At 41.6% G+C, this 26,865-nt stretch overlaps 1 protein-coding gene across 2 annotated transcripts in view; it reads right to left on the bottom strand.

Annotated features, from left to right (window-relative positions):
* cpne5a (copine Va) overlaps positions 1 to 26,865 on the bottom strand; it is a 217,765-nt gene that overhangs the window by 177,989 nt on the left and 12,911 nt on the right. For both annotated transcript variants that reach the window (XM_061987293.2, XM_061987300.2), the window contains exons 2-3: positions 2,782 to 2,822; positions 1,991 to 2,037 (exon numbers count right to left, since the gene is read on the bottom strand). In XM_061987293.2, the coding sequence (XP_061843277.1) occupies positions 1,991 to 2,037; positions 2,782 to 2,822 (88 nt within the window). The remainder of the gene's footprint in view (positions 1 to 1,990; positions 2,038 to 2,781; positions 2,823 to 26,865) is intronic.

The following is a 26,865-nucleotide window of genomic DNA, read 5'->3' as shown; positions in this document are numbered from 1 at the left end:
TTTGCAACACGGAACGACACAGGAAGTCCTTCATACCGACAGCCATCAGACTGTATAATGCATCTGTTCCTTTCTGACTGTACTTAAATGTATAATAGACTGTATTTATATTATTCACATGTGAATAATGCTGTATAATAGACTGTATTTATATTATTCACATGTAAGTGTGTATTGTCTATTCTGAGCGTACTGTGGTGCTGAATTTCCCCAAGGGATCAATAAAGTACTTTCTATTCTATTCTATTCTATTTTGGCAGGACCAGGGGTGTCCAAACTCTTTCCAACGTACAGAAAAATGCAATGTGTGGACGATACATTTTGTTTTAAGTTAAATCCAGTGTACTAGTACCTGGGAATCATAACAGTATTCAACTGTCATAACTTTCGGTATTTTTGGGTGTGGCACTTGTGGGTTCATGTGTTAATAAATGTGAATGTGTTCATTTTTTTATTATTGTTTAACATTTAACAATGAGCTGACAATGATAACTATGCTTTGCATATGCAATTTGGTATATCTTGATTTAGATAGTAGACTTTGCATACAGTTGCAACTGCAGGATGTTAGATGGCAGTAGTGTATAGGCTATGATGTGTTGCCTAGCTAGGAAGTAGTCTTTGCCATTAGGTTGAATGTCTAGTCTTTTGTTGTGCCCTAAGAAGTGGTTATACTGTACTATTGTACTATACTGTAGCATTGTACTTATCACGCACCCGCTGTTTGATTGTACGTGCTTCTTAGTTTTAGTTTTCATTACCAAATGTTTAAGTTTTGAAATCGCCATCATTAAAGCTTATCAGTAGCATGTAAACGACATATTCAATGTAAACTAGCATTAAGCGCGTGCATTTTGGAAAAAAGGAGCCTTAATTTACTTTGAAGCATTGTCTATCAGGCTTCCTTGCTTTGCTGGTATTGAAATTTGCAAAATTACATAAAGACATCTGAGGTGCTGCTTGTTTCCCCGCCAAATGTTTGAGTCTGCAACCAGGCATGGCGTCACGTGCAACAAAGGTATCGAAATATAGCACCTTGTGATTGTACCTGAATCGGTACCTGGTGTTACCGATGAAATTTGGTAGGTGCCTATAATTTGGTACAAATCCCTAATGTACATGGAGATATGCTAAGCTATAAGAACAAGGCAAATTACTGTAGTATTTAATTATATATTTGGTTAATAAATCATTTATTTTTTAAATAGATCAATAAAAAAATTATTTGGGCCAAAAATGGCCCTTGGGTTTAAATTAAAAGCGTTGTTCTACTCCTAATAATCGAACAAAAATGGAATCCATGTTCTCATATGTACTGTTGTTTCATCCTGAACTATTTACGGGTGTCTTCTCATTTTCATGAGTGATATTATTCGTTGTAGAGGGGAAAAAATGACTAAATTGCTATTTGAAGAATGATTATTTCTTATTTCCCAACAAAAACTCTTTCTTACATTTTCTTAATCGTAATCTGTCATGTCAAATCAGTATGCAGTCAAATGACTATAACACGTCATTAAAATCTATTCGTGTGCAAAAGAAAAAGTAAAAGTTAAGCTTGCAAACTATTTTGTTCTGTGTGTAACATATTGCAAAGCAAGTGTCCAGAGAGCTAAAATGTCAAAGATCGTCAAGTATTTTCAAGTTCATCTTAAGATGTTGCTTCTTTGTAAAGACATCCATTGGGATTCCTGGGAGGTTGTAATAATCCCACAAGAACCCTTGTAGCAGTCTTCGCTTTCTTCTTCTTTTGCTTGTATTTGCCCCTTGGGTCTGATTAGGGCCCAATGGTCAACTGCATGAAGGCACGGTAGTGGGTGTGTTGAGGGAGGGGGTGGTAGCTGACGTAATCTTTGTGAGGGTGTTTGCAAGGTCAATCAATGGCAGAATGATTTACCGTGTGAGTAGCGAGTTGACTGTCATACAGTATATGTCATGATAGGTGGCTTGTGTTAACTTGTAGCATGAGGGACAAGGGGGGGGGTCTTACCTCTCGCCACTGTTTGCATTCCACACCCTGGGTGTACAACACCACCACTGTGGTAGGAGAAAAAGCCAAAAAACAAAAGGAGTTACTGAATGATTACATTCGAGCTTTATTGCTGTTCCTCCAAACAGCGTTTGTGCCTTTCTTTGCAGACATTCATCCTTAATTATCACCCGCCCTGCACAATGAAGTGCCAAGTTTGATGACGCCGCAATGCATCAAAGTTCACACATCCGCGCACAAAGACGCAAGCGTGCTTAAAGGGCCCCTGGCACGTAATTCAAGCCATGCAATCAAAACACATTTTTTCACAGTGGGATTTCCCCGCTTCCAATTTGATTGTGTGACTTCAAATGAAACTGAGAAGGGCAAACACAACAAGACCGAATACAAAATTGTCTGAGTGTGATATTCTCTTCCTATTGCTGATTTACACCAAGGGCTTGAACTTCCCCCATTTTATGTTAAACGTCTCCCTCATTCAGTCTTACTGGAACAATCCGCAAAAATGCTGCCATGGCGCTTTTGCGTCACAAAGATACCCATTTGTATTCAAACGGTTATCTTTATGAAGTGAGTGACAAAGGCTTGTCACATTACTGTGCAAATGATATGCTGTTATTGAAGGAACACTTTGAAACAGCACGGCCGACTGAATCAAAGTTAAGCTTTGCACAAGAGAAAAAGGGAGACTTCTGCAAAAAAAGGCAGTGTCAGTGAACTGTGTCCTCACAGGAAAGTCCCACTGGAAAAGCTAAGCTGCAATTAGCAATAAAAGAGAAAGGAGAACTTACAAGGGTCGGATTTGGAGAACGTGTCTCTGTCCAAGAGATTTCTGCAGAAGAAGAAAGGATAAGTTACACATCAGAATCGTCTTTATTCCATCGCATGATTAGCCTAATTAGTTTCATTAGCACCCAGTGTGCGCAGAGAAGCGCCTAATCTTAATACTTAAATTACCCTGATGATCTCATCTGTCTGCATGTCACAGAGTTATGGGAAATGCATTGGGACAAAAATGGTGAGGAGAATGACAAATATGTTTCAGAAATTCGAAAACAAATTGGAATTGTTAACACAATGGCAGCTTGATGTACAAACCCCTCAGAGTATGAATTTTTCGATGTACGAACCACAGACCGAATATAAATATGCTTTGTTGTATGAATTATTTGTATACTCTAGCCTTTAAATAGCCCCCCTTTTTTAGACCAGTTGATCTGCCGTTTATTTTATTTTCTCCTCTGCTCCCCTCTCCCTTGTGGAGGGGGAGACACACAGGTCCGGTGGCCATGGATGAAGTGCTGGTTGTCCAGAGTCGGGACCCGGGGTGGGCCGCTCGCCTGTGCATTGGTTGGGGACATCTCTGCGCTGCTGACCCGTCTCCGCTCGGGATGGTTTCCTGCTGGCCCCACTATGGAATGGACTCTTACTATTATGTTGGATCCACTATGGACTGGACTCTCACAATATTATGTCAGACCCACTCGACATCCATTGCATTCGGTCTCCCCTAGAGGGGGGGGGGGGGGTACCCACATATGCGGTCCTCTCCAAGGTTTCTCATAGTCATTCACATCGACGTCCCACTGGGGTGAGTTTTTCCTTGCCCTTATGTGGGCTCTGTACCGAGGATGTCGTTGTGGCTTGTGCAGCCCTTTGAGACACTTGTGATTTATATAAATAAACATTGATTGATTGATTGATTGATGAACCTTGTCTCAGCGTACAAATGTTTTATCCACCCATTGTTTCCCTCGCAATGTAACATCAGTGCCCGGCAGCTCGTCTTTCTGAGTGGGAAATCCGGCTTTGGGGGTTGTTCCATTTGATACTTCCGACTCGGAACTCGGAAATTCTGACTTCCCACTACAAATGGAATGCTGCGTTACAGACAAGCCCATGTGAGAAGGGTATGGCTGCGGCCACAGACACACTAAGTCCTGCCCACTCTAAGTTGCGCCCACAAGGGTGACGACAACAGGAGTGAACTGTGTTTTAAAGACATGCCCACAGTGGCGCTGACAATGCGAGAGTGGACTCTTGATTTGTAACTTTATCCAAGATGGCTAATGCAATGCACCATTGGTTGGTTTTATTTCGGTTGTTGAATGTATTGCTTTTTCGGCTGATTATAAACAACCCTAACTCCAACCCTAACCAAAACTCACACCTAACCTTAAAGGCCTACTGAAACCCACTAATACCGACCACGCAGTCCGATAGTTTATACATCAATGATGAAATCTTAACATTGCAACACATGCCAATACGGCCGGGTTAGCTTACTGAAGTGCAATTTTAAATTTTGCGCCGAAATATCCTGCTGAAAACGTTTCGGTATGATGACGCCTGCGCGTGACGTCACGGATTGTAGAGGACATTTTGGGACAATATGGTGGCCAGCTATTAAGTCGTCTGTTGTCATTGCAAAATTACACAGTATTCTGGACATCTGTGTTGGTGAATCTTTTGCAATTTGTTCAATGAACAATGGAGACAGCAAAGAAGAAAGCTGTAGGTGGGAAGCGGTGTATTGCGGCCAACTGCAGCAACACAAACACAGCCGGTGTTTCATTGTTTACATTCCCGAAAGATGACAGTCAAGCTTTACCATTGGCCTGTGGGGAACTGGGACAACAGAGACTCTTACCAGGAGGACTTTGAGTTGGATACGCAGACGCGGTACCGTGAGTACGCAGCTGCGGCTTCCAAACATTTGATCGCTTGCCCGTACGTGCGTGCCGCTATGTGCATGTTACGTACGTAACGTTTGGGACTTTGGGGAAATATATGTGCTGTATGAACTTTGGGTAGGTGAACGGTACTTTGGGCTGTGGGATTGAGTGTGCTGTGCAGGTGTTTGAGTTGTATTGGCGGCAGGGGCGCCGAAAAGGGGGGGTAAAGGAGACGGATTCTAGGGGCCCATGATGGAGGGGGGCCCAGAGAGGCCCCTAATGATGATGAAATTATAATACAGAAAAAATGACACTGTGTTGGGGGCCCTGTAAAGATTCTTTTCATGGGGCCCAAAATCCCTAGCGGCGCCCCTGATTGGCGGGTTATATGAACAGGAGGGGGGAGGTGTTTGTTATGCGGGATTAATTTGTGGCATATTAAATATAAGCCTGGTTGTGTTGTGGCTAATAGAGTATATATATGTCTTGTGTTTATTTACTGTTTTAGTCATTCCCAGCTGAATATCAGGTCCCACTCGCCTCTCACAGCAACTTCCCTATCTGAATCGCTCCCACTGCCCTCTAGTCCTTCACTCTCACTTTCCTCATCCACGAATCTTTCATCCTCGCTCAAATTAATGGGGAAATCGTCGCTTTCTTGGTCCGAATCGCTCTCGCTGCTGGTGGCCATGATTGTAAACAATGTGCAGATGTGAGGAGCTCCACAACCTGTGACGTCACGCGCATATCGTCTGCTACTTCCGGTACAGGCAAGGCTTTTTTATCAGCGACCAAAAGTTGCGAACTTTATCGTCGATGTTCTCTACTAAATCCTTTCAGCAAAAATATGGCAATATCGCGAAATGATCAAGTATGACACATAGAATGGACCTGCTATCCCCGTTTAAATAAGAAAATCGCATTTCAGTAGGCCTTTAACCGTGTATTTCTTATTTATTTTTTTATTTCTGTTTTCCTTGTTGTCGCTCCATCTTCGCTTCCTTTCTAGAACCGCTTCACTTCTGTTGTCGTCACCCCTTTGGGCAGTTCTATAAGTGGACGCGACTTAGAGTGGGCGAGACTTAGAGTAGTTCTGCGTGCCCACAGCTAGATATACTTGGCCCATGTGGCAACTTGCCATCACTTCCCATTATTTTTACTTCCTTCCGATTGTTGCGCCAGACGTGAGCCATGTCGATTGATGAGGAAAAGTGTAATCCATTCCCAAATAGTTCTTGAATCTCTGTTTACATATTTTGGATGATGTTTTAGTTGCAAGTATGAAAGAAGGGAAAAAACACGAATGCTTTTATGGTTTTCAGCTCTTGAATTTAAGAGCCATTATTTAAGTGCACATGTATGACTAGAAAGAGAGGGTTTTTATTTTATTTTGGGAGGCTTTTTATTTTCATATAATTGTATTATACAAGTTACAAATGACCTGTATGTTTAAATGTTGAATTTTCAAATACGTGTGGCAAAACAAAAACACAAACTACAGAGTCATCATTATTGATGTTCAGTAATCTTAGCTCTTAAAAATCATGAAATCTTCTGGAGCAGGTCCATCGAAAGTAGTGACCAATACTTACTTATTCCTAGTATTATATTTTATGATAGAAAGACTCTTGAAACCAAACGTTTCCTTTTTTTTCTTTAACCAAAACCGTTCTTTGTTGACATGTGTACACAATGAGGGTGAGATTGACATGATCCATAGATATATTTTTGGGAATTATTTATTTAACAAACTATTCTGCCTCTCCAATACCTGTGTCAACTAACCGAGGCTGACAATGTGTGTCGTTTGTAATTAGTCATTATTAGCATCATTTGGTGGTCATGTAAATTGTCTCAAGTTGACAAATAAAAGCTGTAAACTTTGAAGCGGCCATTTTGATGAATGCTCTCTATGATCAATCAACGTTTATTTATATAGCCCTAAATCACAAGTGTCTCAAAGGGCTGCACGAGCCACAACAACATCCTCGGCTCAGATCCCACACAATGAAAGCAGCTAAATTTAATCTTCCTCCATTGTTTTTGGTTTGCTCATTCAAGAAGCACAATCTGTAAGTTTATTTGTCTGTGTATTACTTATGTACAATATTTTAGTGTTATTAAGCCTACTTGATTAGGGAATGTTTATTTGTATACATGTTTGTGAAACTCACATATTGTCATGTCTGTGTGATCATGTTTTGTTTTTGTCATGTTCGGTTTTGTTTTTGGACTTTTTGTGCACTTTTGTTTGTTTGTCACCATAGCAACCATTAGTTTTCACCTGTCACGTCACGCACCTGTTTCACGTTTTGAGTCACGCACCTGTTTTCGTTTATCATGTCTGTAGTATTTAAGTTCATTGTTTTCAGTTTGTCTTTCTGGCGACATCCGGATTCATACCCCTGTCACACTCTTACCTCTGCGCACTTCATAGTCCATGCCAAGTAAGTTTTTTTTTGTTTATTAATGCCACAGTTAGTGTTTTTGTTTAATTGATCACAGTTTCTGCCTATGTGCAAGTTTTGTTTTCAATAGCCTAGTTTTGTACCTCCGCCATTGTGCACGCTTTTCGTTTGTTCCTTTTTGATATATAGTGTTAAAATAAATCATGTATTCACCTTCACGCCTTGTCTGGTCCAAATCACTTGCACCTCGGGAGAACAAACCACGCCACAGTCCAAGTCGTGACACATATAATGTCTATGGAGCTTACCTTTGTAAACATCTAACTAAAAGTATGTATTTACATTTTTACACAGCTTCTACTAAAGTGCCAAAAGCCAACTTATGTCTCCGGTGCTTTGTGGAAGAGTTTTAGCTCGCTGCATAGCCGTGTATATGAACGCAAAGAGAGGGCAGAAGACAAACAAAAAAAAATTCTGAGGTTTGAGTGTGCCCATACCCTAATTGTATTCTATCAGAGTACGCCTCCATTCATTCTTTCTAGTGTCAAACCTGCCCAAACACCGCAGTGCCTAGTTGTGAGTGTGCACTCATAATAACAGGAGAGCCACTTTATAACCATGTCACGTTTAAGAATGCTAGTAAAACAGATGTTCTTTACTGCTATTCAGAGCTACTTGGCATAGCTTAACTTGGGCTGGACCATAAGTCAAATATGACATTGTGACTGCCTTATTATACATGCAAAAAAAGAGGAAGACAACAAAATGTCAACATCTGCAGCATGTGCATGTCTTAGAGGTAGAATGGTTCTTTCACACCGCTGTGAGGGATGTCTTGTCTTGGTTTTTTTTGTCTTGTGAATTTCATGTTTTAGTTAGAAAAGTAACTCTCCTCTCGTTTGAGGTCACTTGCCCTTCCTCTTGTGTTATCAGTCTGACCTCATCCCTGATTGTTTCCACCTGTTCACCATTACCCCCATGTGTCTTATAAGTCCACGCCTCCCTTTGTTCTGTGCCAGAATGTCTCGCTGTCTCGTGCATCTCCAGCATTATGCCCAAGCTTTGTCTCGTCTTGTTCTGAGTTATCCAGATTTCTCATTTCCAAGTTGGTATTTTGAGTTTTCCTTTTCTCCTCTTAAACAGAGTGATTTTTTTGTTTGTAAAGTTTTCAAGTTGAAGTGGTGAGTTCAGTTCACGTTTACAGTCTCTTCTTTTCCTCATTTTTTAATTATGTTTTTGTTAGTTATTTTTCTAGACCAGAAACAGTGTTGGGGCTTTATAGCCCATTGTTTTTCCCTCCTTTTTGGAGCGTCTTTTGTTGTTCAAATGTCATAGTTATATTCCTCGCTCGTGTAGTTAGAGATTGATATTTTTGTTTCCTCCATTCGGAGTGATTTTCGGTTTGTTCACTTGTTGTGAAACCTTTTCGCCCAGTTGTCAGAGTTTATAGCCGTTGTTGTATTGCCCTGACTCAAGAGGTGAAAAGTAAACATTTCAAAATAAAAGCCTGCCCGATTGTTCTCCACCTCTGTACCTGAGTCCTATTTCTGACCCAGGCCTGACAGGTTCACAAGATTCACAGCGCTTATCACGGTTTGTGGTCATGGTTTAGGGTTAGGTTCAGTGTACATTGTTCTATTTTTAACATCTTAGAATACTTTGAATCCGAGTAATACACATTACCATTTTTTATTTTATTTTATCGATAATGCCACTGCAAACCCAAAAAGGACAAGCGGTAGAAAATGGATGGATGGATGGATGGATGGATGGATAATGGTATAGAGCTGACATTATTTGGTGTTTGCAATCCAGTAAATATCCTTCCATGCACTTTGGTCTAAGCTCGATATTTGGCTATGAATTCATTAATGTTTGGGGTAAGTTTCTATGCTGTTGAGACTCTCAAGATAGATTGCAGCAGGCGTTCATTTGTGAGACGACTCTTATGCACTGATTTTAAAAATAATATGCATGTCATTGCAAGATGGCGGCGCCCTGATGGCAGCGGCTTGCAGACGCTCTTGGAAGTGTAGAGCGATTTGGCAAAAATACCCGTCAATTCTGTCTATTTCATGGCTGGCTCACAGCATGGACACTTCGTGATCAGATACGACCGACAGACGATTCTGGATGTGGATAGATCGGGCCGTTATAGGCTGAAAGATGCGGGTACTTTCGACCTCCTCGCTAGCATGGGGATTCTTCGCCGGCTACATCCAGCGGCCTCAAAAGCAGCGGAGTTAAGTGCCAGCGAGGACCGTCAACGGAAGACACGTAAGCGGTGTGAGAGGAAGCAGAAGCGGGGATGCCGAGCGGGGCTAACAACAAAGAGAAAGGCTAATCCTCAAAGAAGCGCTAGTCCGGGTGAGAAGTTTGTTAAAATAGAACTAGCCAGCGCCAGGCTGGATAATACCTGCACACATAGCAACTATTTTAGAACAATACACAACTCAAAAAATGTTTTTTCTGTGTCAGAAGTAGACATGCACTCTACTGAGGTGGCAAGTTATGATGCGTTCGGTTTATCACAACATCAAGCAAACAATCGGAAAATTCCCGTCATATCAATTCCTAGATATGGTCGAAATTATTTAAAGTGCACTACACATAATAAACACAACATTATTAATATTGCTACTACGGATAATTTCAACAAAAACTCCTCAAAACAGCCCACTACCTATAATATGGGCTTCTTAAACATAAGATCATTATCTTCCAAAACGCTATTAGTTAATGAGGTCATTAGAGACAATAATCTTGACGTTATTGGTCTCGCCGAGACCTGGCTCAAACCAGACGATTTCTTTGCGCTGGGTGAGGCGTCTCCTCCTGGCTATGCGGGAGCGCATATTGCCCGTCCCATTAAAAGGGGTGGGGGAGTTGCACTCATACACAATAAAAACTTTAATCTTACCCCGAACCTAAATAATAAATATAACTCGTTTGAGATGCTTACTATGAGGTTTGTCACACCGCTGCCTCTCCACCTGGCTGTTATCTACCGCCCCCCAGGACCCAATTCGGACTTCATCAGTGAATTTTCAGAGTTCGTTGCTGATTTAGTGACGCACGCCGACAATATAATCATAATGGGGGACTTTAATATCCATATGAATACCCCATCGGACCCTCAGTGCATGGCGCTCCAGACTATAATTGATAGCTGTGGTCTTACACAAATAATAAATGAACCTACGCATCGCAACGGAAATACGATAGATCTAGTGCTGGTCAGGGGTGTCACCACCTCCAAAGTTACGATACTCCCGTATACTAAAGTAATGTCCGATCATTACCTTATAAAATTTGAAGTTCTGACTCATTGTCAACAAACTAATAATAATAACTACTATAGCAGCCGCAACATTAATGCTGCCACAACGATGACTCTTGCTGGCCTACTGCCTTCGGTAATGGCACCATTCCCAAATTATGTCGGCTCTATTGATAACCTCACTAACAACTTTAACGACGCCCTACGCGACACCATTGATAGTATAGCACCGCTAAAGCTTAAAAGAGCCCCTAAAAGGCGCACCCCATGGTTTACAGAAGAAACTAGAGCCCATAAATTATCATGTAGAAAGCTGGAACGCAAATGGCGCGCTACTAAACTTGAGGTTTTCCATCAAGCATGGAGTGATAGTTTAATAACTTATAAACACATGCTTACCCTAGCTAAAGCTAAATATTACTCAAATCTCATCCACCTCAACAAAAATGATCCGAAATTTTTGTTTAGTACAGTAGCATCGCTAACCCAACAAGGGACTCCTCCCAGTAGCTCCACCCACTCAGCAGATGATTTTATGAATTTCTTTAATAAGAAAATTGAACTCATTAGAAAGGAGATTAAAGACAATGCATCACAGCTACAACTGGGTTCTATTAACACAGATACGACTGTATCTACGAAGGATACCGCCCTCCAAAATAGTTTCTCTCTCTTTGATGAAATAACACTAGAGGAATTGTTAAGATGTGTCAATGGGACAAAACAAACAACATGTTTACTTGACCCATTTCCTGGGAAACTTATTAAGGAGCTTTTTGTATTATTAGGTCCATCAGTGCTAAATATTATAAACTTATCACTTTCCTCTGGCACTGTTCCACTAGCATTCAAAAAAGCGGTTATTCATCCTTTGCTCAAAAGACCTAACCTCGATCCTGACCTCATGGTAAACTACCGGCCGGTGTCCCACCTTCCGTTTATCTCGAAAATCCTCGAAAAAATTGTCGCACAGCAGCTAAATGAACACTTAATGTCTAACAATCTCTGTGAACCTTTTCAATCCGGTTTCAGGGCAAATCACTCTACGGAGACAGCCCTCGCAAAAATGACTAATGATCTACTGCTAACGATGGATTCTGATGCGTCATCTATGTTGCTGCTTCTTGATCTTAGCGCTGCTTTCGATACCGTCGATCATAACATTTTATTAGAGCGTATCAAAACACGTATTGGTATGTCAGACTTAGCCTTGTCGTGGTTTAACTCTTATCTTACTGACAGGATGCAGTGCGTCTCCCATAACAATGTGACCTCGGACTATGTTAAGGTAACGTGCGGAGTCCCCCAAGGATCGGTTCTTGGCCCTGCACTCTTTAGTATTTACATGTTGCCGCTAGGCGACATCATACGCAAATACGGTGTTAGCTTTCATTGTTATGCTGATGACACCCAACTCTACATGCCCCTAAAGCTGACCAACACGCCGGATTGTAGTCAGCTGGAGTCGTGTCTTAATGAAATTAAACAATGGATGTCCGCTAACTTCTTGCAACTCAACACTAAGAAAACGGAAATGCTGATTATCGGTCCTGCTAAACACTGACATTTATTTGATAATACCACCTTAACATTTGACAACCAAACAATTACACAAAGCGACTCAGTAAAGAATCTGGGTATTATCTTCGACCCAACTCTCTCCTTTGAGTCACACATTAAGAGTGTTACTAAAACGGCCTTCTTTCATCTCCGTAATATCGCTAAAATTCGTTCCATTTTGTCCACTAGCGACGCTGAGATCATTATTCATGCATTCGTTACGTCTCGTCTCGATTACTGTAACGTATTATTTTCGGGTCTCCCTATGTCTAGCATTAAAAGATTACAGTTGGTACAAAATGCGGCTGCTAGACTTTTGACAAGAACAAGAAAGTTTGATCATATTACGCCTATAATGGCTCACCTGCACTGGCTTCCTGTGCACTTAAGATGTGACTTTAAGGTTTTACTACTTACGTATAAAATACTACACGGTCTAGCTCCAGCCTATCTTGCCGATTGTATTGTACCATATGTCCCGGCAAGAAATCTGCGTTCAAAGAACTCCGGCTTATTAGTGATTCCCAGAGCCCAAAAAAAGTCTGCGGGCTGTAGAGCGTTTTCTATTCGGGCTCCAGCACTATGGAATGCCCTCCCGGTAACAGTTAGAGATGCTACCTCAGTAGAAACATTTAAGTCCCATCTCAAAACTCATGTGTATACTCTAGCCTTTGAATAGCCCCCCTTTTTTTAGACCAGTTGATCTGCCGTTTCTTTTCTTTTCTCCTCTGCTCCCCCCTATCCCTTGTGGAAGGGGAGACACACAGATCCGGTGGCCATGGATGGGGTACTGGCTGTCCGGGGTCGGGACCCGGGGTGGACCGCTCGCCTGTATATCGGTTGGGAACATCTCTGCGCTGCTGACCCGTCTCCGCTCGGGATGGTTTCCTGCTGACCCCACTGTGGACTGGACTCTTACTGTGATGCTGGATCCACTATGGACTGGACTCTCACAATATTATGTTAGACCCACTCGACATCCATTGCATTCGGTCTCCCTAGAGGGGGGGGGGGGGGGGGGGGGGGGGTTACCCACATATGCGGTCCTCTCCAAGGTTTCTCATAGTCATTCACATCGACGTCCCACTGGGGTGAGTTTTTCCTTGCCCTTATGTGGGCTATACCGAGGATGTCGTTGTGGCTTGTGCAGCCCTTTGAGACACTTGTGATTTAGGGCTATATAAATAAACATTTATTGATTGATTGATTGATTGTACATCTACCGTAATATATCACTATGCTGATGAACAAATGTGTTATGTGCTAGTCAACTGTGTTTGTATTTTCTGGCTGTGACAAAATATGCACAACAGCTGGTGAATTACTGTAATTTTTATATGACCAGACTTTTTTTTTTTTAACTCCAACGCATAGATGATAATTTTTTTAGCACCAGATGTTCTACAGATGTATTTTCTGACAGTATGAGAGTCATCAAATGTGTCCTGCCTGGTATTGGAATTAACACGGGGATGGCAAAAGGGAAAGTATGCACAATTGTAGATCTTGATTTGGTCTGTTTTTTCATTTTATTGAAATTATTGTTGATCAACCACCTCTTCGTTATCCTTTCCACGTCCGGGCAAAAGCAACAATATTTTATATACACACAAAAACAATCCGAAAGATTTGCACTTACTTTGTAGCTAATTAGCAGCATTTGTGAGCAATATTGTCACGGCCCGGGCGCATTTCAATGCACATTCATCTGTGCACTGCGCTGAGTACACCTCCAAGCGCGCACCTCCAAGCACGCGCCGTGGCTGCAATCAAACAGCAATCTGCACACATATTGCTGATGAGCTCCCTGGGCTTCTTAAGCTAGTGCAAACCTGCGTTCCGGGCCAGAACATAGTTTCCTGTTTCGTACAAACTTGTGTCAAGCTCTATGCTCTCTCTCTCTGTGTTTTCTCCTCCTCCGTATTTAATTTGTCTTGTGTTCCCGTGTCGTTCCAGCGGCATTCCTCCATTCCTTGACAACAATCTGTGTGTCTTGTTTCCCCGTATTCCCCTCTGGTTCCCTGGCTGCGCTTTTTTGGATCTCGACCTTCCGCCTGGACACGGACTCTGACGCCTCGCTCCTGCCCTTGACCTCACGCCTGCTCACGGACCTCCAAGCTTCCCTTGTCCCCTTGGACTTGCGCCCCTCGCTCAACACTCCTGGTAACACGCAGCTAATCACTACACATAGTAGCACACCACACACATTTGGATTAGTTTCACACTTCATTTCTTATTGTATGTATAAAAAAATAGACCTAAAACAACGTTCTTGCTTCCATGCCGTCTTCTTCCCCCCTGTACCGTAACAAATATGTATGCAATACATACAATGAACTGGCAGTTTTGGCTATGTGGCACCAGCCAAAACACATGCACCATCAGTCTGCATCCACAAAGACAAGGTTAGATTATCAGCTTGTTTGCATCACAAGGAGCATCATGGAGTCCCTGCACGCTGCACTTTACACTATGTGCATACAGTATTATGCGTTTGATCCAACAGTTGCCATGCAGCTTGTCAACGAAGGTCACAGACCAGACTGTTTGAACCCTGATATAGTGCTGACTCTTTAAATTATCCTTTTCATTGTGTGTGAGATAAGATATTAAACAGTGGAGAGGATTGATAGACTTTGTAGGGATCTGAAAATAGAACAGGGAGGCCCTCTGTCTTGAAGGGCGAAGAAGAACTCAAGATGACACTAAATGTTATTTTTTCCAGAACATATCCCTGTTGCTTTAACTACTGACAGTAGACAGTAAAGTCTGGCTGTGGTTTCTTGAGTTGTGGCCAAAATCCTGACCCAGATCAACTCCCATTCATCAAAGTGAATGTTTGTCCACAACACATAGGGAAACTTCCTTGGCAGGAATAACCTACAATTATTTACAAGATGTTCCAAAACCAGACAGATTTACTGAAAAGGCTTTTCCACAGGTACCGCTAGTGCACAGATGTTGGCTCGGTTGGTAGAGAGGTCATGCCTGAATTTTCAGTGTTTCAGGTTCGATTCCCGCTTCCGCCATCCTAGTAACTGCTGTTGTTTCCTTGAGCAAGACACTTTACCGACCTGCTCCCATGGCCAGTGGCACCCGCACAGTTTTTTCCACTATGTATAGCACTTTAAATCTCCAGAGAAAAAGCGCTATAATTGTGTGAATGCCACAAGGCATCACAATCTTCTTCCGCAGATTTTGGCGCGCTCTACCTTCCAAATTTTTCATCCGATTCATACCATTCCAACTTTAAAATATTTAGCTTATTCAGGAATCGCGGGCTTTCCATCGACAAACTCCAAAAATTCCTAGAATTCACAGTTTCCCGGGACATTTTTCCCTTTCAAAATGAATTGGCCATTTTTCAAACTTCCACCATTTCCACATTTTTCAACCGATTCAAACCATTCCACCTTCAACACATTCCACTCATCCTGGAAATTCAAACTACAATTTTTTCCAAGTTTAAAAAAGTCTAGGAATTCACAGAATTCACAGTTTTACAGACCCTATTTTACCCTTTTTTCTTTCGACTACTCCTTCCACATTGTTCAACCCATTTAGTGCCTTCCAAAATGGTTGCCTGAGGAAAATCTGCCGAATCTTCTGGCCCGTCAAAATAACAAAGAGCTGTATGTCAAAACAGGAGGTCGAGATGTCCATCCATCCATCCATTTTCTACCGCTTGTCCCTTTCGGGATCGCGGGAGGTGCTGGAGCCTGTCTCAGCTGCATTTGAGCGGTAGGCAGGATAGACCCTGGACAAGTCGCTACTTCATTGCCAGATTTCCCATAATTTCCAGTTTTCAGGGACATTTTCCCCATTCAAAATTAACTGTCCATTTTTCCAACTTCCAATTTCCAAGTTTTTCAACATTTCAACATTTTTAACCTAATACACAAGTATTTTGTTACTTGCCTCCACCTTAGAAGTATGTTAGCTTTTCACTTGCCTATGCAATTTATAATATATTATATATTATTATTTATAATTATTTCGGTGGTGGTTCGTGCGGTCAAACTAGACATTTTAGCAGGGTAATGCCAACAATCTGTTCCGACTACTGACGAAAATATTGCTGCGTAACTTTACAAATACATTTGGCTAATCGACATCAGTAAAATGAGGCTTAATTATTTGGTAAACCATCTTGCAAGAAGCATAAACAAGAGAAACCCACAGCGTAGGACTCGTTGATTGCCATTTTAAGTTCCTTGGAGTAGGATTTGGATTCGGCTGTGTATCTGGCAACCTCATTCATGGAGAGTGGGAGACAACTACAGACTTTTGATTGTGATTACAGTACCATTTCTGGCACCTTAAACCAGTTCAACATTCAAACCATTTTTATATTCATCATACATTCCATCATACTTGCCAACCTTGAGACCTCCGATTTCGGGAGGTGGGGGGGGGTCATGGTCGGGGTGGGGCGGGCGGCGTGGTTGGGGGCGTGGTTAAGATGTATATATATATATATATATATATATATATATATATATATATATATATATATATATATATATATATATAAGAAATACTTGACTTTCAGTGAATTCTAGCTATATATACATATATATATATACATCTCTAATTTGGGAGTCTGAATTAGGATCAGAAGTTCCTATATAAACATTGCGCACTCACGTCGCCTTTTTGTATTGATTACTGCAGCTGTGCACTGGATTCATTCACAAATACAAACTACAACTCACAAACACTTTAGAGTTAGGCTCCACCATCAGAATGTGTACTTAAACTTATAAAGATCACATGGATATTATTCAGTGAGTTGATTCACCAAAACTAACCTGTTATACAGGAGGAAAAAGCACACAGGACGTTTCAATTGTTCACAGACTGGTCGCGCTCATCAGAATGACAAGACACTTCCGGTCTGCAGGTGATAGCATTCAATTGGGAAGAAACGCCCTACTGCCCCCTACTGACCAATGTGAATACTGATAAATGTGTAATGACAGCTCCAAAAACGAATTCAAACCACAAAATAAAATAAATAAATCAACACAAAAATGTGACACATTATGGGTGGGTCACATATGCATGTACAACAGGCTGTCAACTCGTCACTCAGGTCCGCATGGAGCTGGAGGGGGCGTGGCCTCCAGCTCCGCCTGAATTTCGGGAGATTTTCGGGAGAAAATTTGTCCCGGGAGGTTTTCGGGAGAGGCGCTGAATTTCGGGAGTCTCCCGGAAAATCCGGGAGGGTTGGCAAGTATGCATTCCATTAGCATTTAGGCTCAGCTCTTCAACATTCAAACCATTTCACATTCAAACAATTGTTACATTCCGTCAGCATTTCAGTTCAACTTTAGCATTGGAGCATTCTTACGCAATTCCTTCAGGAATTGCCTCATTTAGTAATATGCAATTCCCTTCATAGTTGCGTACTGTGTTTTATTGTCAATATCAGAACAAAGAATTCAGCCTTGCGGACACGGACCATGATCCAAAGCTGTCAGAACTCTGATTGGACAGACTGATACAAGAGACAGCTGCAATCAGCACAATTTTTTTTACCTGGAACATGGTATTTAACATCTGCTCTTGAGCACATGGGGGGAGTTTACTGAGCAACTCAAATCGTCCTCTGCCTCTTAGCTTCTCAAAAATGACTGAATTATGCATTCTTAATAAGAAATATTGTCATGTGGTTTTAAGGGATCTTGTTGTCATAAGTTCCTGGTGAGAGGTGTTTAGCTGAGCTGTATCAATAAATAAATTGCATGCAGCTCAGAACAATCCTCATCCCTTTCGGGACCTGCAGGAATTCAATGAATAGAGATGAGATTTCGGGGCTGAAATCAGGCAACAGGACATCATTCATGGTCTTGTAATTCTAAATTCCTCTGCCACATAAACGTGTGCAGTGATAATAGAAGCAGCTTTGTGAGGCATTAGCCTTGGGATGACCTGACTACTGTTGGAATAGTGTCAGTGTAATTATCGGGGAAGATAACAAAAGGCATTCAGGACTGACTGTTCCTCTGTATTAGTCTGTTACTGCCTGGCATTCATTACCCTCCCACAGTCGGCATGTCCATCACCTAAGCCCCAAACACAAGGAAAACAACAATGAAGACTGTCACAATTTTACTACTCCTGAAAAGACAGTGTTTTCTTCATGTGAGAGTCTGAACCGCTCTTATTAGTGCTTGCAAAAAATATAACTTCTCTTTACAAATCTCTGTGGTGTGACAGGGTCCATTGTATTAAAAGTAGGGCAAAGTAATTCCACCACTTCTCATATGGAGTTTATAGTACATCACCACATATTACCATATTACCAAAGATCTGGAATAGGCTACAGCTTCACTGTGACAGTGGAGGAACTCCAGGAAAATGGATTGAGTACAGAAGGTCCGCCATGGTGGTAAGCTTTGCACCCGTGTGAGTGAGTTCATGTTACAAACTTCTGCTTATCCTGTCCAGGGTCACATGTGAGCTTAAGTCGTATGAAAACTGTCGATCCCAACCTGCTTCTTGGTGACCAGTCAATCAATATTGATTATTTAGGTATGGTTGCGGTTGATGGTGTGATCCCTGTATGCAGAGAAGGCAGGCAATGGGCAAGCAGAAGGTCCCCTTGTTAGGTACCAAGCAGACTATCAAAAATCAAAGAATACCGGCATGGGACAAACAGTCAACCACAGGTGGAAACACAAAAGAAAGCAGCTCGCATGAGAAGAAACACAAAAAATGAACTACACCACAAAGGTGTGCACTCAAAGCACAAGCACAGTCTGAGGTCCCTTCTACACTAAGCTAAGGTTATCCAGGGTAAATCCCACCTAACCTAAACCTTGTTCACACACACACAATGGTAGTTTAAGACCCCCTAGCCCCCTCCGTCCGCCAGCACAACGCGACCTAGTACGCATGTGCGGAAAATGAGCACGTCATAGTTACCTCCAGTGTTGCTTTGTGTGCATATTCTTAAATTAAATTAAACTTATCTGAACAATATCCAGTGTTGTGGTATTTCAATTAACTGGAATCCAGTGCGCTGTGTGGCCCTATTGTAGTGAATCACACCTGAGACATCATAAATTTATCAAATCTTTATTGGACACGTGAAAGTAAACTATGTGATAAAGAACATTTTACATCAATCAATCTAGAGATCTAGATATCTGGTCAGGACACTCCTCACTCTTTTGCCTTCACCTTCATTGTCCATTTGTTTTTGCTGACTTTATATACTCTGGACCTAGACGTTGAGTCCACGACATACATGGCGGACAATTACTGATAGTCTGCTTTGCCAGTCAAAATGTCTTTGATGTTTTTCGTAGTCTTCACTCGACGGCCGGGTAATACAAAGCACACGCTACCTTTTTTATCACATCCACGGGAGCCCGCATTGTCCTTGTCTACCCTTCGACAAATGAACAACGTTTTCCGGTAAGTAGAATCACGGCTGACCTCGATATTCTAAAGGTCTCTTGCCGTCTGAGATGTGTTGTATCCGAAATAGCTGCAATCGCACGTTTCCTTCACTTAAGGTATTCATGTGTGATTTCCACAAGGGTCTGCACAGGTAGAAGAATGAGAAACACGGGCATGTCTGGATGACTCGCCTCCAACTTTCCAGTGGTTAGCTCCGGTTGTTACGAAGTTGGCTGTGGCGCGTTCTTTCTGACGTCACTTCCTGTGTGGGGCGCGTTCTTTCTGACGTCACTTCCTGTGTTGTGCGCGGTCTTTCTGACTTCAGTTCCTCTCCGAACTCAGTTTGTAAACGATCAATGAGTCCATACAAAGCTAGGAGCCGGAGATTAAAAAAATACACGGCGCACTTGCCCGTCTAAAAAATTATCCAAGGACGGTTACCTTAAACAATGGTTTAGTGTGGCTGACATGATCCATCCATCCATCCATTTTCTACCGCTTGTCCCTTTTGGGGTCACTGGGGGTGCTGGAGCCTATCTCAGCTGCATCTCAGGCTATGTCTACACTAAGCCGGACAACCCCTTAAACAAATAATTATTTAGCCTAAGCATAGTGTCAGCTTCTTGCTTCTTAATGAGGCTGACACGATGCTTAGACTAAATAATTATTTGTTTAAGGGGTTGTCCGGCTTTGTGTAGACATAGCCTGAGATGCAGCGCTGGCAAATGGTGAATGTCAACAGCTGAGCCTCCTAATCACTAAATGGAGGCAGATGTGTCAATCAGCGCTTCACACTGGCTGTGACAAGCCAGGAGAAGTGCAGAGGAAGTAGATAAACGGAGAGGAAGGAGTGCCTACACTGAAACTAACACAAAACACTGGAAAACAAATATAAAGTCTGAACTGTCATGATAGGTCTAGACAGGTTTGACCACCTAAACTCATGACCTTTAAATTAGATTCATGTTTGCCGTGAAAACAAAAACTCAAATAATGTATTGACCCTAATATAATAATGTATTGGCTGTTTGACAGTTCTTTGATGGCTCTGCTTCATTGATGACCCCTTCATTCAAATTAGCATCTTTATCCCTCCTGTTTGTTAACTTGGCCAACCTTTGAGTAACATTTTTCTAGCAGGTCTATGTATTTCACCAGGTAACTTGGTGTGTGGGAGTGACAGGAAGAAAAGCTCATACTTGGTTGAGAAGAAGTTGTCGTCATCACCTGCTGGTTTGCATGTATAGACTCTGAATATAAAACTAATGACCGATTCAGGTCAGTATGTTGGCACATGGCTTTCACTTCTTCCTTCCCATGGTTGGAAAATAAAGTTTTGTCCATCTCTAGCTATAAGCTAATGGTAGCGAGTAAGACCAGATGTGTGTTTTTAATCTTACGGGGTTCACTGTGACATTTACTACACCAACTAATGACTTGTAACTCAAGTCTGTGCTTGCAACTTAAAGCATTAGCCATTAGCGGAACGACAGCTCTTATCTCAAAAGACTTAAGTTGGGGCACTTTTAGGTTTAGGTACCAATACATTGAAAATGTTTCCAGTTAGTAAGAAAATACTAAATAAACTGGTGTGGAAGCTACATGTGACGGGGTCCTTGGTGTTCAATTTAGTGATAGTCGATAAAGGGTGCTTGTGACCAAGTGGGAACCTTGGTGAATGAGTTAAGTAGTCTGGTAAAGAGGAGCGGATATTGTACATAACAATGTGCTTGTAACAAGCTTCCCCTCTCTGTCTAATCATGTTAGAATATCCAGGGGTGAATTAGGCTTCCAATTATTGTTAAAGCACTCTCGAGGTAACAAGTGAGACATCTCCGGTGAAGGATGTTAAAACATAAGCCATGTCCCCTGAGTCAAACAGAGTTTTTCATGATATAATCATGTCAAACTGTGTTTGTTTTAGCGAACTAATAAAGCCTTTTATATTAAAAATCTGCTATGTTCAATCACAGTAAGTCCCTGAGATGCAGTTTCTTGGTTCATGAGGCTTATGATTAACTTAGGATCATGAGACTTAATTCCTATATGAGCAATAAGTTTCAGACAGCACTCTCCTACTGCAATTTTCCACTTGTTCCTCGTAGAGCAATGGCTTCCAATTCTGTGGGAAGTGTTGTCGATCAGCCTTGAATGTGGCCGACTAGCTACAACATGATCTGCTGCCTAATTGGCTCTTGGAAGGACAAACGAGGGTTTGGAAAGTCAAGTTTCCATACGACATTGGAGATGGCTGGAAGGAGGAAGCGAAGGATAGTGTGCATTTTGAAGCGTCTTTTACGTTGCTTCCTCCTGTGGCCTGTGGCACTCTTTTCTTTCAAGTGAACACAGACACTGAATTTCCACTCACTTACCAGGCGGTCAATGGGTCTCCTTTTTGTCTGACATAGCCTTGAGCAACTTTAGAGCCATCAAAGTGTCGTAGAAGCAAACAGGGCTATACGCCTCTGCAGAGGTCAGCTAAGCCATTAAAACTACACATTCTTTTACGAGTACTTCTTTTCACCTGAGGGTATTCTATTAACTCACTAAAAATGTGAATAATGCAAGCGAGGTCAGCTGGTGGTGAAGAAGCATAATTTGAATTCAGAATTTAATTGCATTTTAATCTAAATGTCCACCCATCCATTTTCTACCGGTTGTCCCTTTTGGAGTCGCGAGGTGTGTTGGAGCCTATCTCAGCTGCATTCAGGCGGTAGGTGGGGTACACCCTGGACAAGTTACCACCTCATCGCAGGGCCTAATCTAAATGTAAAGCAGTTATAACTGCTTTACAAAATTAGTTGACATATTCAATATGTTACATCAAACTTCAAATATTGGGCTTTCATTATATCATAAAGCATAGTCTACATAATTTGTCCTAAATTAAGTGTTAAAGAGGTCCTATTAAGAAAAACCAACTTGTCTTACCTGTTGGTACCCGTTTTTATTTAGGAACTAGCTAGAACGCTACATTGCGTTCACTTGCTTGTCGCGTTCGTATTTCGTATTAAAAACTCTTTCGTCAGCCAAATTGATATCATTCTTATTGTATATCATTTTTATCGTGCAACTCTATGTAATGGTACATGCTGATACCTTTTGTGCAGACGACGCAGTTTTGATTCCCAGTCAATGTGTCACGGTTCGGGCGCATGCCAATGGGCACTTATCTGTGCGCTCTGATGAGAGCACCTCCAAGAGCGCACTTCCAGGCGCGTGTCAGTCCTGCTGCAGCCGGCAGCTGCAATCATTCACCTGCAATCTGCGCACCTGTGGTTGATGGGAGGTCCTGCCTTCATAAGCCTGCTCAACCTGCTCTCCGGCGCCAGAACGTAACCATTCGTTCGTGTACTGTAAGCCGACCAACCCTGCTATATGCACACTTTGCTCTCTATGTCTTTCTTCCCCGTGTTATTGATTGTCTCATGTCCTCCTTGTCGCTCCTACTGCAGACATCCGCTCCTGCATTGACGTGATGTGTGTCTCGTCATTCCTCGTTCCTCTGCTTCCCGGACTGCCTCTTGGATCTCGACCTCCCGCTTGGACCTCCTACGCACCCCTATAGCCCCCGACTTCCTGCTTGCCTCACTGACATTTGAGCCTGCCTTTCCCCTTCGGGACTTCCGCCTCACGCTCAACACTCCCAGTAACACACAACAGCGAATCTCCACACATAGTCTCACACACACACACACACACTTTGGATTTGTCACACTCCATTTCCCTTGGTTTATTATATTATTATGTGTTATTCATATATATATATATAAATATATATATATTGTATGTATATAAATAAATCTAGAGCTTAACTACGCCCCCTTGTGGTCTGTGCCGTCCACTCCTCCTGTACACAACACAATGAGTGTCCGAGAGGCAGTTCCAAGCCCGGATCAATGGGAAGGTTGTGTCAAGAAGGGGGCGGGGGGGAGCAATGCATGGTTCTATGTTGGCCTAGTAGCCACAATTACAGAGTTATTGTGACAAATGTGTTTTCCCAGTATATTAGTTATTGCAAAATAACTGTGTTGGGATTCTTCCTAAACTTTGGCTAAATATATTCTCATATCATTCGGAGATTTCCAACCAGCAGCCTATGTAGTGTATAACTGTTGAATGTTTTTAATAATACCTTGGTGACGGATGATGATTCAGAGTACAGTTGATTCTATGTGGCTGTGGTTATATTAAAAAAATCACACTCTGATTCGTTATTAGCCACAAAGCCATCTGCTGACCTTCACTGTGGTGGCACCAGGTGTCTGCCCCTTCTCCTCCATCTGCTTCATTATTCAGCCCCTGTTCCACCTGACGTCTCTCCAGGTCGACAGCATCACAAGCAGCGCTCTCCCTCAGCAGCGGTCTTACGGACAGTGAAGGATTCTCACTTCTAAGAGCCGCTCGCCTGACAGTTTATTAAACATGCACAGGTCGTGCACATGCCCCTCCCTTTCCCCTTGCTTTTGCCATGTGACAAACGTCTAAGCTGGAAATAAGACCACTGGCTAATTGCTTACTGTGATGTGTACAGAGAACATGCAAGCGACACAGGAGCTAGTAGAGATGCTCACATGGTCATACTGATACAATATGGCCAGCACTTTGCCCTTAGCTCACTATGAATTCACACCAATCGTTCCTACCCTTCATTTCCACAACTGCAGTTGAACATGAAACACGCACTTTGCATTGAATGTAATCAAGTCCGGAACAGCCTTTCTAACCCGGTGTGTGATTCTGAATAGGAACTAATCATTCTAAAGGAAAGGATGTGATTCGAGCAGAGGGAGCAGAGTTCAGTCTCGACGCTGAAGCGCCCAAAGAAATTCACCATGTTGATGACAGTAATGGATGTTAACAAGGGGAGCGATCGCTGTGAGCACACTGCACTGTACAATATAAAGAAAGAAAAGAGCTAATTGGTTCTAAACTTATGTTGATCTCTGGGAGGTGAAAGCGGAACAGCAGGTAGCCATGAGGAACCATAATGAGCAGGTGGAAATAAAGTTACAGTATTCGGAAGCTGCTATTTAATGATTGAGAACAGGTGTACTCAAACTATATCCCACGGGCCGGATGCAGCCCGCCAACGTCCCCAATCTGACCTATATATGTACATATATATATATATACACTATATTGCCAAAAGTATTTGGCCACCTGCCTTTACTCACATATGAACTTGAAGTGCCATACCATGGAATTGTCCAAAATGTTTTGGTATCCTGGAGCATTCAAAGTTACTGTCACTGGAACTAAGGGGCCAAGCCCAACTCATGAAAAACAACCCCAAACCATAATTCCTCCTCCACCAAATTTCACACTTGGCACAATGTAGTCCGAAATGTAGCGTTCTCCCGGCAACCTCCAAACCCAGACTGGTCCATCAGCTTGCCAGATGGAAAAGTGTGATTCATCAGTCTAGAGAAGGCGTCTCCACTGCTCTAGAGTCCAGTGGGGACGTGCTTTACACCACTGCATCCAACGCTTTGCATTGGACTTGGTGATGTATGGCTTAGATGCAGCTGATCGGCCATGGAAACCCATTCCATGAAGCTCTCTGCGTACTGTACGTGGGCTAATTGGAAGGTCACATGAAGTTTGGAGCTCTGTAGCAACTGACTGTGCAGAAAGTCTTTGCACTATGCGGTTCAGCATCCACTGACCCCTCTCTGTCAGTTTACGTGGCCTACCACTTGGTGGCTGACTTGCTGTTGTTCCCAAACTATTCACTTTTCTTATAATAAAGTTGACTTTGGAATATTTAGGAGCGAGGAAATTTCACGACTGGATTTGTTGCACAGGTCCTATGACAGTTCCACGCTGGAAAATTCCTGAGAGCGGCCCATTCTTTCACAAATGTTTGTAGAAACAGTCTCCATGCCTAAGTGCTTGATTTTATACACCGGGCCAAGTGATTAAGACACCTGATTCTCATCATTTGGATGGGTGGCCAAATACTTTTGGCAATATATATATATATATATATATATATATATATATATATATATATATATATATATATATATATATATATATATATATATATATACAGTACAGGCCAAAAGTTTGGACATACCTTCTCATTCAATGGGTTTCTTTATTTTCATGACTATTTACATTGTAGATTGTCACTGAAGGCACTTAACAAAAAAAGGTGAAATAACTGAAAACATGTTTTATATTCTAGTTTCTTCAAAATAGCCACCCTTTGCTCTGATTACTGCTTTGCACACTCTTGGCATTCTCTCAATGAGTTTCAAGAGGTAGTCACCTGAAATGGTTTTCACTTCACAGGTGTGCTTGACGCTCATCGAAAGAATGCCAAGAGTGTGCAAAGCAGTAATCAGAGCAAAGGGTGGCTATTTTGAAGAAGCTAGAATATAAAACATATTTTCAGTTAGTTCACCCTTTTTTGTTAAGTGCATAACTCCACATGTGTTTTGAACAATATTCTGGAAATTATTACAGTAAAAATTATCAATGGCACAAGCAAAAATACTATTGTCACTCCTGTGTACAGAAGATCTGGGTGTTCTGTACAATAGTTTACGAATAATTTAACAGAGTTGTATGATAGAATTCTAATCAAAACAGTGTTTCTACGTGGTGATTTTATTATTGATTTTGAAGGGCTGCGAACATCAGATGAGTTTGTGAGCACACAAGGAATGATGAATAAAAATGTTACTATGCGGTATTTTGATGACTGATGTAAGTGATCATCGACCAGTATTTTCTGTGTATGAGAATCAATGTACTACAGCAGTACAAGACCCAATTGAGATATTTATAAGAAACAGATTATTAGAAGCCTTAAATGCTTTGCGAGAAAACCTAAAGAAACAAAATTGGGACAAAGTGTACAAAGATGATGTGAATAATTTATATGACTCATTTATTAGTCTGTATGAAAATAACCGGGAAAAAAAACAAAATTGGAGACAATGGCAACAAAAAGACAATTAACAAACCAGGAAAGATAAATGGGGTAAAAAAAAATAAATGCTTGCAAGAAAAAAAAAAAATTGTATAGAATGTTTTGGAATTAAGAATAACATATTCAGAAGAGCGGTATAGAAAATATAAAAATAAATGTATGTGGACTATGAAAAGACATAGGAGTGAATACTATAGTTAGTCGTTTTACAAAAATAGAGACAATACAGGTAAATGGGGCATAATTAACAAGGTTCTACAAAAAGGAAAAGCACCACTAAAAATGCCAAACTATTTCAACAAAGACAATAAAAAAGTTTACGACAAAAATTGTATAGTAAATGATTTTAATAATAATAATTTGTTAAACTTGATAATATAATGGCAGAAACAATAATAGATAATATGCATAGTATTTGTTCTTGATAAAGTGTAAAAGTTTCAAATATTATTATTATGAATAAGAGGAGTGGCTCATGAGTAGGATCAAAAGTTATCTGAAAGACAGAAAACCGTTTGTGGAAGTTAACAATAGGAAATCTGCCTTACATAATATCAGTTGTGGAGTGCCACAATGACCGGTCTTTGGGGCCTATACTG

This window comes from Nerophis lumbriciformis, linkage group LG01 (genome assembly GCF_033978685.3).
Source record: "Nerophis lumbriciformis linkage group LG01, RoL_Nlum_v2.1, whole genome shotgun sequence".
NCBI lineage: Eukaryota > Metazoa > Chordata > Actinopteri > Syngnathiformes > Syngnathidae > Nerophis > Nerophis lumbriciformis.
The sequence above is the reverse complement of the archived record's forward strand: the minus strand, read 5'-3'. Positions and strand labels throughout refer to the sequence as shown.